Source organism: Canis lupus, chromosome 16 (assembly GCF_003254725.2).
Source record: "Canis lupus dingo isolate Sandy chromosome 16, ASM325472v2, whole genome shotgun sequence".
NCBI classification, from domain to species: domain Eukaryota; kingdom Metazoa; phylum Chordata; class Mammalia; order Carnivora; family Canidae; genus Canis; species Canis lupus.
Genome location: NC_064258.1, coordinates 7,344,779 through 7,361,744, shown reverse-complemented (window position 1 = coordinate 7,361,744; position 16,966 = coordinate 7,344,779). Strand labels below are relative to the sequence as shown.

At 38.5% G+C, this 16,966-nt stretch overlaps 1 protein-coding gene across 3 annotated transcripts in view; it reads left to right on the top strand.

The window, feature by feature from the left end:
- LOC112650874 (putative inactive serine protease 58) overlaps positions 1–16,966 on the top strand; it is a 47,228-nt gene that overhangs the window by 2,512 nt on the left and 27,750 nt on the right. Inside the window, exon 1 of one of the 3 annotated variants that reach the window (XM_025433724.3) lies at positions 1,404–1,906. The exons of 1 other annotated variant lie outside the window; for it this stretch is intronic. In XM_025433724.3, the coding sequence (XP_025289509.1) occupies positions 1,870–1,906 (37 nt within the window). In that variant the 5' untranslated portion in view covers positions 1,404–1,869. Of the gene's footprint in view, positions 1–1,403; positions 1,907–16,966 lie in introns of those variants that run through there. One more of the 3 variants, XM_025433722.3, reaches the window with a different exon arrangement.

The window sequence follows — 16,966 nt, the reverse complement described above, 5'->3', positions numbered from 1 at the left end:
ACTTTCTCCAGGCCTAACAAAGTACTTCAAAGGGTGGATTTTCTTATTTCAGTACTAATAACCTTTTTATATTATGTTGGCTTTTGAGTGCTTCCTGTAGTTTGCCAATCCCATTTATTTTTCCCTTTTTTCTTAAAGGTTTACTTATTTGAGAGAGAGAAAGTGAGAGCACGAGGAGGGGCAAAGGGAGAATCCTCAAGCAGACATCCTGCTGAGCACAGGGTGCATTGTGGGGCTCAATCCCATGACCCCGAGATCATGACCTGAACCGAAATCAAGAGTCGGTCATTGAACAACTGAGTCACGCAGGTGCCTCTTTTTCCTTTTTTGTTTTAGGATACTGATATCTGATATGGACATCATTCTTAAAGCTTATCTTTGAAAAAAATAACCTTAGAATTCTGTGGATGGATGTGTGTGTGTACAAAACTCAGCATTTCCTTATATGTCTGTGATTTTTTTGTTATTAATTTTTTGTTAGTATTATTACTGGATTCCTTGTACACATGGAGACATATATGTTCCTAGCCTCATTCCACAAATTATCTGGTTTATAGAGACTCTAATTCAGTTATTGTTTCATTCTACTAACTGACTTTCTTTTTAAAAAAATTTATTTTTATTTTTATTTATTTATTTATTTTTTATTATTTTTTTAAGATTTATTTATGATAGACATAGAGAGAAAGAGGCAGAGATAAGGAGGAGGGAGAAGCAGGCTCCATGCTGGGAGCCTGATGCGGGACTCGATCCCGGGACTCCAGGATCGCGCCCTGGGCCAAAAGCAGGCGCCAAACCACTGAGCCACCCAGGGATCCCCCCCCAAATTTTTTTAAAAATTTAAATTCAATTTGCCAACATATAGTATAACACCCAGTGCTCATCTCATCAAGTGCCCTACTTAGTGCCTGTCACCTAGTTACCCCATCGCCCACCCACCTCCCCTTCTGCAACCCTTTGTTTGTTTCCCAGAGTTAGGAGTCTCTCATGATTTGTCTCCGTCTCTAATTTTTCCCACTCAGTTCCCCTCCTTTCCCTGTAATCCCTTTCACTATTTCTTATATTCCACGTATGAGTGAAACCCTGATTTTTCTATTTAGGTAATATTCTTGTTATATCCTGCCACCAAAAATCAATTTGGAAAAGGCAGCTATAGAGAAGGGAGAAAAAGAGAGAGCAGAGGAGGGCATGTAGTGAGAACAGATTTAGAGCCCTGACAAGAACCACTTATGTTGGTATTGGTTGGTTTTCTTCAGATGGTGTCTGTGGTTGGGAGACACGACCTGTACAGGTGAAGCAGTTCTGAGGAGGGATAGGCTAGGTACCACCCGCATAAAAGGGAGGGGGGGCCATGTCACACAGAAGGGCGGGACACAGCTCTGCTTCATCTGAGTAGCCCAGAAAGGACAGGGGTCAATGGGACATGTAGAGGGAGGGCTGGTCACACATTGTGGGGGAAGGGATTGGTGATAAGAACTGAGAGGCTAGGGGAGGCTTGGGATGAATTTTAACTCCACAGATGGTTTACTTGACTCCTGCTTTGGAATTCTTTTCCCTAGCTGAGATAGATAAAGCTCAGATCCTTGGGCCTCATCTTCCCATAGGGCGGGCTTCAGTTAGCCTGAGAAGACCTCCATGCCTACTGACTGGTGGGCGGCTATGACTGGTGAGACTCCTTTCATGCAGAGGATCAAGAGTGGCAGGAGACAACCTCTAGAAGACAGACTTTTGTAGAATCCTTATCCTCATTTCTCCCCCCTGCACCTTCTGCTGCCCAGAATCCCCACGCAGGACATAAGTTCTCTGCCTGCTTTGTGCCTGTTAGTTTCCACTACACCCTTATCCTCAGCACAGGATTCAGGCGTCAACATGAATTGTATCCTATTAACTTTGCTGATGGTGACTGGTGAGTGACCGAAGGGAATTCTTTGTCAAGTTCATTAGGACTCTGTTGGGGAGTGAGACTGTGACACCATATTGGGGAGGGAGAGCTGCGGGATCAGGGACATGGAAGTTTGGGAAATGGGTGATACATTACTCATTTTATGTACAGGCTCAGTCATCGGTAGGACCTAACTAAAACTTCTACTGTGAGCTCAAGCCTCCTCCTAATGTCTTATAAAGTTCTTGGGCTAAAATATGGAAGCATGCCAGAAGGGGGGATGGAGATGGGAGCCTGGAAGAGGGCATAGGAACATATGAAAGACATAGAAAACAAAAAGGCAGGTATTCTGCTATAAGGGTCAAAAGGAAAAGGTTGATTTTGCTCTTGGGTTTTAAAATATAATGTGGAATAATAAGAATAATCACCATCACCACTGCTACATTAAAAGCACAGAACTATATAGTGCTTTTATAATAGATACTGTTCTCTTCATATTAACTCATTTGATTCTTATAACACCTTTGTGAGGTAAGTAGTAATATTATTCTTTTTTTTTTTGATGAGGAAACTAAGTAATTAAGTAACTTGCCAGCAATGAAGTTGGTATGGCTCTGTAATTAAGAAATTATGCTCTCCTACCTAGTTGTATGGCCTGGGACAAATACCCTAACCTCTCTGAGCCTCAGTTTCCATATGTGCAATGTGAGAAAAATACCCATTTTTCAAAAACATCAGTGCTTCCTAAACCTATACTAGACTGAGTGGAGATAACCATGTTAAGTGGGACAGGGAGTGGGGCTTTCAGATAGAGGAGCCAGTAGGTGTGAAGGGCATGAGGTGTGATATGTTAACTGAAAGACCATCTGTATGGCTGGAGCAAAGAGGAAGGAAGTAGTTTAAGAGTCATATACTAGAGGGTCTTCTAGCCTTAGTTTTAGAAATGATCCTGGATATAATAGGAGTCATTTAAAGAGTTTTATTTTTTAATTAAAAAATATTTTATTTATTTGACGGAGAAAGCAAGCGAGCACAAGCAGGGGGAGCAGCAGAGGGAGAGGGAGAAGCAGGCTTCCCGCTGAGCAGGGAGCCCGATGCGGGGCTCGATCCCAGGACCCTGAGCCAAAGGCAGACGCTTAACCGACTGAGCAGCCAGGCACCCCTAATGAGTTTAAAATATCAGTTATATTACTATATGATTTAGAAAGATTCACGTGACTGTAGTGTGGAGAATGGATTTGGGCAGAGATATGGGTTATAGGTGGAAAAGATCTTAAGAGAAATTTAAGAGACTGTTGCAACTTGCTGGGCAACAGAGTGGACTAGGGTAGTGGCAGTGAGTCTGAAATAAAAGGATATCAGAGGCAATAATGAGATAGAAGTCATGATCAGTTGAATGTGAGGAATGAAGGGTAGGAAAAAAGTAAAGGATGTCATCCAGATTTCTGGTTGGGTGAATGGTGGTACAATTTACTAAAATCAGGGGCACTGGAAAAGGAGGTATTTGGAGAGGGAGACAGGTTACTTTTTTGATATTACTCAGTTCAAAGTACTTTTGAGACATCAAATGGAGATGTCCACCAGAATATAAGGGTCGGGAACTCATGACAGGGGCTGAGCTGGGATGCAGAGTTTGGAATTTGGGAATTTTGACAAGATTTGAATTCATAGGAATGAGTTGGAAAACATTACTTGAAAATAATTTATGGAAATGTGTAAAAGAACTATGAAGAATTCCAACCGCCTTTTTTGATTTAAAATTCTTATTTTGAGATAATTATACTTATACAGGAAGTTGTAAGAAATGTATAGAGTACCATGTGCCTTTTGTCTAGTTTCCACCGTGGTAATATGCTGTATAACTATGGCAGGAAATGATAGCGAACCATGAACTTGACATTGGTACCATCCAGTTTATTCAGCTTTCCTCAGTTTTATGTGTGGGTGTATTTAACTATGTGCACTTCACTTGCCTAGGCCTATGCATCCACCACCACATTGAAGACATAGAACAGTCCACCACCGCAGCATCCCTCCTGTTATCCTTCTATGGATGCACCATCACATTCTCCCTCCTCCGCATGGCTCCCCCTCCCTAACCCATGGCAACTACTACAGTGTTCTCCATTCCCTTAATGTTGTTGAATGTTATACAAATGGAATCATACAGTGTATTTTAGGATTGGCTCTTTTCACTCAGCATAATTCCCTTGGGATTTGTCCAAGTTGTGTGTATATCAACACTTCATTCTTTTTATTACTCTTACTCTGGTGTATGGATGCACTATTACTCTGGGGTATAGATGCACTCTGGTTTAGATTATTTATTTATTTATTCATGAGAGACACAAAGAGAGAGAGAGACAGAGACAGAGACAGAGACACAGGCAGAGGGAGAAGCAGGCTCCCTTCAGGGAGCCCGACATGGGACTCGATCCTGGGTCTTCAGGATCAGGCCCTGGGCTGAAGGCAGGCGCGAAACTGCTGAGCCAACCGCCTTTTTTGATTAGATTTTTAAAAAAAGATTTTAATTATTCATGAGAGGCAGAGAGAGAGAGGCAGAGACATAGGCAGAGGGAGAAGCAGGCTCCCTGCGGGGAGGCCAATGTGGAACTCGATCACAGGACCCTGGGATCATGCCCTGAGCCAAAGGCAGATGCTCTACCACTGAGCCACCCAGGTGCCCTGATTGTTTTTTTTTTGACCGTTGAGTCTGAGAGTATGTATATAGTCTAGATACAAGTCCTTTGTCAGCTAGGAGGTTTGCATGTATCTTTTATAAAGCAATTTTTTTCAATTTTGATGAGGTCCAATTTATCATTTGATCCATATGTTATTCAGAAGTGTGTTGTTTAATCCCCCCACATTTTGGGATTTTCCATTTATCTTTCCGATATTGATTTCTAGTTTAATTCCACTGTGGCATGAGAGCAGAAATTGTATGATTCTCAATTCTTTTAAGTTTGTGTAGGTGTGTTGTGTGGTCCAGAATGTGGTCTATCTTGATGAGTGTTCCATGTGAGCCTGAGAAAAATGTGTGTTCTGCTGTTTTGCAGGACTTAAGCAAGGTCCTGACTGGTTTTCTGCCTGCTGGAACTGTTCATTCCTGAGAGAGGGGTGTTGAAGTCTTCACAGAGGAGAGTGGATTTATCTATTTTTCTTTGCAGTTCTAGCAGCTCTTGTCTCACAAAGTTTGATGCTCTGTGATTTTGCACATGCACCCTAAGGATTGTTATGTCTTCTTGGATAATTGATCCCTTTGCTATAATGTAATAATGCCTGTCTTAATCTCTGATAACTTTCCTTGAAGTCTGTTCTGTCTGAAATTAATATAGTACTCCTGCTTTCTTTTGATGAAATGTTAGTGGGGTCTATCTTTCTCCATCCATTTACTTTTGGTCTATATGTCTTTATATTTAAAGTGGGTTTAGGGGTGCTTGGCTGCCTCATCTGGAGGAGAATGTGACTCTTGATCTCGAGGTCATGAGTTTGAGTTCCATGTTGAGTGTAGAGGTTACTTAAATAAAACTTCAAATAATTTAAAGTGGGTTTATTGTAGAGAACATACAGTTGGGTTTTATGTTTTTATTTTTATTTTTTTAATTTTTATTTATTTTTTTAAAATTTATTTATGATAGTCACAGAGAGAGAGAGAGAGAGAGAGAGAGAGAGAGAGGCAGAGACACAGGCAGAGGGAGAAGCAGGCTCCATGCACCGGGAGCCCGACGTGGGATTCGATCCCGGGTCTCCAGGATCGCGCCCTGGGCCAAAGGCAGGCGCCAAACTGCTGTGCCACCCAGGGATCCCTATATTTTTATATGTTCTAACAATCTCTGTGTTTTATTTTATTTTTTTTTAATTTAAATTCAGTTAGCCCACATAAAGTACATACATTAATTTCAGATAATAGTGTTCAATGATTTATCAGTTGCGTATAACACCCATTGCTCATCACATCACTTGCCCTCCTTAATGCCCATCACCAAATTACCCCATCTGGCACCCACCTCTCCTCCTTCAACCCTCAGTTTGTTTCCTAGAGTTAAGAGTCTCGTGGTTTTCCTCCCTCTCTGATGACCTCTCATTCAGTTTTAATTGATGTGTATGCATTATTGACATTCAAAGTGATTAGTGATATAGTTGGATTAATATCCACCATATTTGCTATTGTTTTCTATTTGTTGTTTTATGTTCCCATTTTTGTTTTTCACTTTTTTTGTTTGCCATTTGTGGTTTTAGCAGAGTATTTTGTATTATTTCATTTTCTCTCCTTTCTGAGCATATCCATTATACTTCCTTTTTTAAAAAATGTTTTTTAGATGGTTGCCCAGAGTTTGCAGTCTAAATTTACAATTAACCCTCGTCCACTTTCAAAAACACTATGTCAGTTCATGGATAGTGTTGAATACCTTATAATAACAAAATAATTCTGATTTCTCTCTCCTGTCCCTTATATCATTGCTGTCATTCATTTCGCTTCTATGTGAGCATATACACAAGTAAGCATACATCCTTGACATTACTGTTATTACTATTCTGAGCAAACTGGTGTCTATTATATCAATTAATAAAAATAAGGTTTCTTTTTTTAACCTTTTCTTATTCCTTCTTTGATGCTCTTCCTTTCTTTAAGAAGATCCAAGTTTGTGACCTATATTATTTTCCTTCTCTTACAGATCTTATTTTAATATTTCTTACAAAGCAGGTCTACTGGCAACAGATCCCCTCAATTTTTGTTTGTCTGAGCAGCTTTTTATTTCTCCTTCACCTTTAAGGGGTTGTTTCACAGGCTACAGAATTCTAGGTTGGTGTTTTTTGTCTCTTAGTACTTCAAGTATTTTTCTGCACTCTCTTCTTGTTTGCATGGTTTCTGAGAAGTTGGATGTAATTTTTATCTTTGTTCCTCCATAGGTAAGGTGTTTTTTCCTTGGGCTTCTTTTAGGACTTTTCCCTTTGTCTTTGGTTTTCTATCTTTGAAAATGATATGTCTTGGTGCAGGTCTTTGGCATTTATCCTACTCAGTGCTCTCTGAGTTTCCTGGATCTGTTTTTTGATATATGTCATTAATTTGAAGGAAATGCTCAGTCTTATTGTTTCAAGTATTCTTCCATTTCTTTCTTTTGTCCTTCTCCTTCTGCATTCCCATTATGCATTTGTTACACATTTTTAAAAAAGGTTTTTCCATAGTCCTTGGAAACTCTATTCTGTCTTTTTAAGTCTTTCTTCTCTTTCTCTCCCCTCTCTATCTTCTCTCTCTCTCTCTCTCTTTTTAAAGATTTTATTTATTTATTCATGAGACACACACACACACACAGAGAGAGAGAGAGAGAGAGAGAGAGAGGGGCACAGACCCAGGCAGAGGGAGAAACAGCCTCCATGCAGGGAGCCTGACGTGGGACTCTATCCCAGGTCTCTAGGATCATGCCCTGGGCTGAAGGCGGTGCTAAACCGCTGAGCCACCTGGACTGCCCTCTATCTCCTCTCTTTAGCTTTGGAGGTTTCTACTGATATATTTGCAGGCTCAAAGTTTCTCTTCTCAGCCATGTCCAATCTTCTAATAAGCCCATCAAAGGCATTCTTCATTTCTGTTATGGTATTGTTTTAAAATTTCTAGCATTGGTTTTTTTGGTTCTTTCTTGAGGTTTATAATTCTCTGTTTACATTCTTCTTTTTCTTTCTTGCTGTCTACCTTATCCATTAGTGCCCTTAGCATATTAATCATTATTATTTTAAATTCTTGGCATACTAATTCCAACACCCCTGTCATGTTTGGTTCTGATGCTTGTTCTGCCTCTTAAAATTGTGTTTTTTTGCCTCTTGATATGCTTTGGGATGTTTTCTTCATAGCCAGACATGGTGTGGTGGCTCAAAGGAACTGATTTAAATAGGTCTTTAGTAATGTGGTGGCGAGGTCTGAGGGGACACATTGTAACCTTAGGATTAAATCTTAATCTTTTAGTGAGGCTATGCCTCTAGACTGTGTTTCTCAGGTTTTTTTCTTCTTCCTTAGGTGGGATAGGATGGCCAGAGTGGGCTAGAGTTGAGCATTTCCCTCCCAAGTGAGTCAGTCTCTGAAAATACCGCATGCAGGTTAGGCTCTGGCTAAGTTGTGTCTCCTGAGGGTGGCCTTGTTAAGAAGTATGATATATTCACAATATTTAAAATGCACTGGTATATTTAAAAATGAGCTCTTTTCCCTCCCCTTTGCCAGAAGCATGAGGGGACTTCTTTCCAGTATTTATTCTGAGAACCTGGTTAGAAGCTAGACAGATGTTTCACAGAATTGTGCCCCATATAACTGGGTGCCTTTGGAGTTTTTAACTCTCAGGGTTGTCTGTACTGAGCCTCTAGCAGTTCATTAATTACAGCTCAGGTTTGCCTGCCATGACATTGGTTCCCTCTGTTGGTTTTGCTTGTGAGTCTCTGCTTTGGTAAGCTATGACTTCCTGTGTTCACCTCTCTGTGTATCTAATCTTAAGGGAAGTGGTTTGCCCTGTGTCCTTACTTCTCTTATGGATCCCAGAAGAGTTGCTGATTTTTTGGTCTGCATAGATTTTTTTCTTGTTGTTAAGATAGATTGGCAACTTCCAAGTTTCTTACATGTGGAACCAGAAATTGGAAATTTCTCTCTTTTTTTTTTTTTACATCTTCTGCTTATTTGCTGATATTTTCTATATTTAAAAAATTATTTCATGAGTGCTTACATTAGTTATTTTTAAAAATTTATTTAAATTTAATTAGGTAACATACACTGTATTATTAGTTGCAGGGGTAGAATGTAGTGATTTATCAGTTGCATATAATACCCAGTGCTCACTACATCAAATGCCCTCCTTGATGCCCATCACCCTTACCCCATCACCCCACAACAGACCTTCAGTTTGTTTCCTGTAGTTAAGAGTATCTCATGGTTTGTCCCCTCTCTGATTTCTTCTCATTCAGTTTTCCTTCCTTTCCCCTATAATCCTCTGTACTTTTTCTTATATTTCACATATGAGTGAAATCATGTGGTATTTCTTTGTCTGACTGACATTTTGCTTAGCATAATAACTAGTTCCATTCACATAGTTGCAAATGGCAAGATTTCATTCTTTTTGATGGCTGAGTCCTATTCCATTATATATGTATATATACCACATCTTTTTTATCCATTCATTAGTGTTTTTCACAGAGCTGGAACAAACAATCCTAAAATTTGTATGGAACCAGAAAAGACCCTGAATAGCAAAAGTAATGTTGAAAAAGAAAATCAAAGCTGGAGGCATCACAAGTTCAGACTTCAAGCTGTATTACAAAGCTGTGATTATTAAGACAGTATGGTACTGAGGCAAAAAACAGACAAGAGATCAATGGAACAGAATAGAGAACCCAGGAATGGACCCTCAACTCTATGGTCAACTCATCTTCAACAAACCAGGAAAGAATATCCAATGGAAAAAAGACAGTCTCTTCAACAAATGGTGTTGGAAAAACTGGGCAGCCACATGTAGAAGAATGAACTTGGACCATCTCTTACATGATACAAAAAGATAAACTCAAAATGGATGAAAGACCTAAATGTGAGACAGGAATCTATCAAAATCCTAGAGGAGAACAGAGACAGCAACCTCTTAGACCTTGGTTGCAGCAACTTCTTGTTAGACACATCTCCAAAGGCAAGGGAAAGAAAAGGAAAAATGAACTGTTGGGACTTCATCAAGATCAAAAGCTTCTGTACAGCAAAAGAAACAGTCAACAAAACTAAAAGACCACCCATGGAATGAAAGAAGATATTTGCAAATGACTTATCAGATAAAGGTCTAGGCTAGTATCCAAGATCTATAAAGAAGTTATCAAACTCAAGACCCCCCATAAAACCAAACAATCCAGTCAAGAAATGGGCAGAAGACATGAACAGACATTTCTCCAAAGAGGATATAAGAATGGCTAACGGAAAAAACACATTGTTTCTTTTGTATTTTTTGAAGTATTTTTTATGATTGGTACATTAAAATCATTGTCAGCAGTTCTGTCACCTTAGTCATATAAGTGTTGACATTTTTTCTCATTTGAGTTATAATTATCTTGGTTCTTGGTATGATGGATGATCCTATTCCTATTTTGATATTCCTATTTTGGATGTTAGGCTATGAGATTCTGAGTCCTAGTTAATCTTTTTAGCAGGCAATTACCTCCATTTAGGTGTAGTTTGCAGATCTTGGTGAAGGTCAATGTTTAGCCTCTCTCTGAACCTGCTTATACCATCCCAGCAAAAGCGGAGTGCTGCCTCAGTACCTTGTTGAATATGGGTGGAATGGAAGTGAACTTTCCCCCTCAACTACTTGACATCCTTTAGGTGAAAGTGGAGCTCTGTCACTGAATAGGGTTGGAAGCTTAGTTCCCTGTTGGGCTCTGGTCACACCAAGGAGGGGTGAAGTGAATTGAAGACTTGTATACACTAGGATATTTTCATGTGGAAGGATGGGAATTGAAACTCAATAATCTACTGGATCCATTTACCAGGAGATGGAGGAATCAGTGTTCAAAGTAGCTCTGCCTTGCATAGCCTTATTCAGTCTGTCAAATGATGGTGAAGGCTTGGTAACCTGCTGAGTCCTGGAGATGTAGGGCCGTGTGTGGTACAGGGAGGGAAGCAGAGTACTGTTAGCTTTGCCTCAGACTTTTCCATTAGCTTCTTGGCTACTGTGCAGAGGCTTAGATTTCCACTGGGCCCCATTAATACTATCCTAGTTGAGGATTGGAGTATTGCCTGCTTCTACCTAGAGGGAAGGTAGAAGATTAAACCCCCTGTTCAGCCTTGGTGAAACCATGGCAGGTGGGCATTTTTCCACTATTATTTGGTTTGAGTAGGGTGGATGTTGTCAAATTGTTCTTTGTATTAGGCCACTCTTTCCCCTTTCCTTTGGCTAAGGGGAGCAGTTCTTCATAGAATTTTTTTGTTTGTTTTGTTTTTGCTTTTTAGTGGTTCTGGATTATAGGCTACTCTGCTCCAGTGCTCTATCTTGGATCTATGAGATGTAAGAAGAATACCCAGGGAAGTTAGAGTTATGTTGTTCCTTAAGCCCCTGGGTCCCTTAGGCAGTCCACTTTCTGCTTTCTATTATTCAGAATCTTTCTATGTTTGTTGTGCAGGGGTTTTTAGTTGTAAAAATTAAAAGTGTAATTTACACCAGTCAGAGGAGTCTGTTTCTAGGAGAAGTAGTTAATGTATTCTATGCTTGTTACGAATTAAGAAAGTTAAAGCTGCAGACACAGGAAAGGCAGATTAATATCTGTTAATATGGAGTTAAGACTTGCCCACTTGAAATATAACTCAAGGACATTAGGAGAAGGGAGTTCTGAAGAGTAATAAGAACATAATTAAAATGATGAATAAAGAAATCTAACTCAGGTGGAGAGGGAAGGTAAAACATACAGGGACTGACTGGAATGTAGGGGTAAGGAGGCAATGTATCAGTTTCTAATGACTTCTTAGAATCAGTGACTGTAAAGCTCAGTGAAGACTGAGTTAGGGCATCAGGGCTTTGGTGGAAAGAAATATGAGCATTTTTAGAGCAAATGACCAATATTTAGTTGGGAGGTCCGCCTGGTATATAATTCAGTCTTGATTAAGAGAAACCTGTTCCTCAGCTTTCCTTGGAAGTCCCTGTGGCTGAAGGAACTCTGTCTTGTTGCTACAGGTAAGATGTAACTAGTAGGAGTGAAGACTTCTTAAAGCTAATGAGAGATGGTCTGGAGTCAGGAATAGATTGTGGGAATTAAATAAGAATTTATGCCCTGGACTATTCTAAAGTCAGAAGGAAGGTGAAGATTATCTGTGTCAGTAGTTTTAAATGTTTTTGAGCATGAGAGCCTCTTTTTTCTCTTTTAAAGATTTTATTGATTTATTCATGAGAATACACAGAGAGGAGAGAGAAAGAGGCAGAGACACAGGCAAAGGGAGAAGCAGGCTCCATGCAGGATGTGGGACTCGATCCTGGGTCTCCAGGATCATGCCCTGGGCTGAAGGTGGCGCTAAACTCCTGAGCCACCCGGGCTACCCAAGAGAGCCTCTTTTATTTATTTATTTATTTTTTATTTTTATTTTTTTTTGAGAGCCTCTTTTAATCTTAAAATATCTTGACTCTTTTAATGATAATTATTGATTGAATACTTACATAATGACAAAAAGGTGAATTAACTATCTTTGTTAGAGCAATGTGTGTCTTATTATCAAAATATCAAATCAAAATACTGTTTAACTAGATTTCTTGTCAACTTTACTTTTGAAGTGGACCTTGTGTGTGTCTCCCTCCCCGCCCTCCGCCCGCCACTTAGGTGCTCTTCTCCAGCTCCACTGCTGCTGCTTCAGTGCAAGTCACATCACTTTTGCTGGGTCTATCTCAGTAAGCCTATGTGTTTCTACTCTTGCCCTTTTCCAATCTACTTTTTTGTTTTAAGATTATTTATTTATTTGAGAGAAAGAGAGACATAGTGAGAGCAAGCATGAGCTGGGGAAATGGGCAGAGGGAGACGGAGAAGCAGACTCCCCGCTGAGTAGGGAGCCCATGTGGCACTCCATCCCAGGACTCTGAGATCAAGACCTGAGCTGAAGGCAGACACTTAACAACCAGAGCCACCCAGGCACCCCTCTAATCCATTTCTAATAAAAATCCAGTGATGTTTTAAAAAATGATTGGATCATATAACTTCTGTGCATTCAAATTCTTTAATAGTTTTTTTTTTATTACATTTAGAATAAAATCCAAACTCCTGAGAATGGGTTTCAAGCCCTGCTTGATGGGATCCCTGCCTCCTCTCAAGGTCATCATAGGCCAATCTTTTCCTTGGCCTCTATGCTTCAATATTCTTGGCTTTCTTCAGATTCCTGAGCGCTCCTAGTCCTTTCTCCTCTTTGAGCCTTTGCACATGTAGTTCCTCTCCTAAAAAGCTCTTTATTCTGTTCTTCCCATGGCTGGGTTTTCTTAACTCTCTGTCTCAGATACCTGTCATTTACCCAGCAAGTACTTTTTTGTGCACCCAAACTAAATTCAATTCCTCATTTACCCTCCCTTATTCTGCTTTCTCAAGGAACACTGTTACTTTATCATCACAATTTATAACTATCCATTTGTGTATTTATTTGCTTACTGTCTATCTCCCTCATATATTTGCTTACTGTCTATCTCCCTCATTTCATGGATCCAAAGTCTACTTCTATCTTGGATACCCTTTGATATTTAACATCCAATGTGTTGCCTGGCACGTAGTAAATATTCAGGAAATATTTTCTTAAATAAATGCATACATAGATGAATTTGGAAAAAAGTACACACACACATATATAACATTAACTCTTATTGTTCTGATGATGCTTGCTTCACATATGGATGCAGAAAACCATTTCATTAATTTCAGTACCTCCCAGTAGACCCTGTACACAAAGTGGATTTTATTCCAACTGCTCACTAATTCATTTGTATGATACATACATATTGTGTTCATGCCATACACTGTTGTAGTTAGTGGGGGATATTATATAAATCATTATTCCTTTACTACTGATCATCTACAGGTGAAAACTCCATAGACCCAGAAACATAAATTGACAAAGCAAGAGAAGTCTGAATTGGAAAAAAAAGTGACAAAGAAAAGGATCCAAGAAAATCTCCAGAGACAATGACAAAACAAGTAATAAAATTGCAATAAATACATATCAACAATTACTTTGAATGTAAATGGACTAAACACTCCAGTCAAGAGACATAAGGTGACATAATAGATTAAAAAAAAAAACAAGATGCATCTATATGCTGCCTAAAAGAGACTCCTTTTATACCTAAAGACACCTGCAGGTTGAAAGTGAGGGGGTGGAGAAACATTTATCACACAAAAGGATGTTAAAAGAAAGCCGGAGTAGCAATACTTATGTCAGACAAACTAGATTTTATCCCAAACTATAACAAGAGATAAAGAATGGAACTATATAATAATAAAAGGAACAATATAACAAGAAGTTATAACAATTGTAAATATTTATGCACCCAACAGGGGAGCACCTAAATATATATAACAAAAATTAATAACAAACATAAAGGAACTAAGTGATAATACAATAATAGTAGGGGACTTTAACACCCCATTTACATTAATGGACAGATCATCTAAACAGAAAAAACCCCACAGAAACAGTGGCTTAACAGTGCAGAGGGTCATAGGGGAAAGGAGGGAAAACTGAATGAGAAGTTATCAGAGAGGGAGAAAAACCAGGAGAGACTCTTTAACTATAGGAAACAAGCTGAGGGTTGCTGGAGAGAGAAGGCCAGTGGGGGGATGGGGTAATTTGGTAATGGGCATTAAGGAGGGCATGTGATGTGATGACTTCTGGGTGTTACATGTAGCTGATGAATTATTGAACTCTACATCTGAAACTAAGTATGTACTTTGTGTTGGCTAATTGAATTTGAATTAAAAAAAGAAAAAGAAACAATGGCTTTGAATGACATCTGGGCCAGGTGAACTCAACAGATATATGCAGAACATTCCATCCTAAGACAGCAGAATACACATTCTCTTTAGGTGCTCATGGAACATTCTCCAGAATAGGTTACATTTTAGGTCACAAAACAGGCCTCAACAAATATAAAAAGATGGAAAGCGTACCATGCACCTTTTCTAACCACAACAGTGTGAAACTAGAAGTCAGCCACAAGAAAAAAGTTGGAAAGACCACAAATACATAGAGGTTAAACAACATATGCTATTAAAAATGAATGAGTCAACCAGGAAATCAAGGAAGAAATAAAAAAAATATGGAAACAAATGAAAATGAAAACACAATGTCCAAAACCTTTGGGATGCGGCAAAAGCATTCCTAAAAGGGAAGTATATAGCAATACAGACCTACCTCAAGCAGTAAGAAAACTCTCAAACACTCTAATCTTACACCTAAAGGAGCTAGAAAAAGAGCAACAAATGAACCCTAAAGCCAAGAGTAGGAAGGAAATAATAAAGATTACAGCAGAACTAAATTATGTAGAAATTAAAAAAAAATAGAACATATCAATGAAACCAGGAGCTTTTTCTTTGGAAAAAAATAGTACAGTTGATTAACCTCTAGCCAGACTTATCAAAAAGATAAAGGATACAAATTAATAAAATCACTAATGAGAGAGGAGAAATAACAGCGAACACCATAGAAATACAAACAATTATAAAATTACGGAAAACTATATGCAAACAAATTGGATAATGTAGAAAAAATTGATAAATTCCTAGAAACATAACCTACCAAAACTGAAAGAGGAAAAAAAACTTCAACAGACCAATAACCAGCAAAGAAATTGAGTCAATAATCAAAAAACTTTCAACAAGCAGAAGTCCAGGGACAGATGGCTTCATGAAAGGCAAATTCTACCAAATATTTAAAGAAGAGTTAATACCTGTTCTTCTCAAACTCTTCCAAAAAATAGAATTGGAAGGAAAATTTCCAAACTCATTATGTGAAGCCAGCATTACCCTGATAACGAGACCAGATGAAGACATCACTAAAAGAACTACAGGCCAATATCCCTGATAAATATGAATGCAAAGATTCTCAATAAAATACTAGCAAATTGAATCTATTAAAAGAATCATTCATGACAGGCAAGTGAAATTTATTCCTGAGCTGCAGGACTGGTTCATTATCTGCAAATCAATTGACGTGATACACCACATTAATAAAACAAAGGATAAGAATCACAATCCTTTCAATAGATGCTGAAAAAGCATTTGACAAAGTACAACATCCATTCATAATAAAAACTCTTAATAGAGCACAGTAAGAAGAAACATTTTCCTCAACATAATAGAGACCATCTATGAAAATCCCACAGCTAATATCATCCTTGGGTGGAAAAACTGCGATCTTTTCCTGTATGGTCAGGAAGAAGACAGGATGTCCACTCGAACCACTGTTATTTAACATGGTTTGGAAGTCCTAACACAACAATCAGACAACAAAATGAAATAAAAGTCATCTAAATTGGCAAGGAAGAAATCAAACTTTCACTGTTTGCAGATGTCATGATACTCTGTATAGAAAACTTGAAAGAACCCACCAAAAAATTACTAGAACTGATAGATGAGTTCAGTTGCAGGATACAAAATCAACATACCTAACTCTGTTGCATCTCTATACACCTATAATGAAGCAGCAGAAAGAGAAATCGATCCCATTTACAACTGCACCAAAAGCCAAAAGCTACCTTGGATAAACCTAACCAAAGAGGTGAAAGACCTGTACTCTGAAAACTATAAACACTGATGAAACACATGAAAGAAATTGAAAATGACACAAAGAAATGAAAAGACATTCTATGCTCATGGTTTGGAAGAATAAATATTGTTAAAATGTCTGTACTACCCAAAGCAATCTATACATTTAATGCAATCCCTATCAAAATGCCAACCCATTTTTCACAGAACTAGATCAAAGAATCCTAAAATTTATGGAACCACAAAAAGACCAAAAATAGACAAAAAAAGCAAAGCTGGAGGCATCAAAATTCCAGACTTCTATTTATATGACAAAGCTGTAGTAATAAAAAGAGTATGGTCCTGGTACAGAAATAGACAGAGATCAATGGAACAGAATAGAAATCCAGAAACGAACTCATGAATGGTGAATCTTTGGCAAACCAGGAAAGACTATCTAATGGGAAAAAGACAGTCTCTGACAAATGATGTTGGGAAAATTGGACAGTCACATGTAGAATGAAACCGGGCCACTTTCTTACACCAAACACAATAAATTCAAAATGGACTAAAAACTTAAATGTGAGACCTGAAAGTATAAAAATCCTAGAGAACATGGGCAGTAACCTTTTTGACATCAGCTGTAGCAACTTCTTTCTAGATATGTCTCCTGCAGGAAGGGAAACAAAAACTATTGGGAATATATCAAAATCAAAAGCTTCTGCACAGCAAAGGAAACCATCAACAAAACTAAAAGGCAACCTATGGAATGGAAGAAGATATTTGCAAATGACATATCTGATAATGGGTTACTATACAAAATATATAAAGAACTTATAAAACTCAACATCCCCAAAAATGAATAAT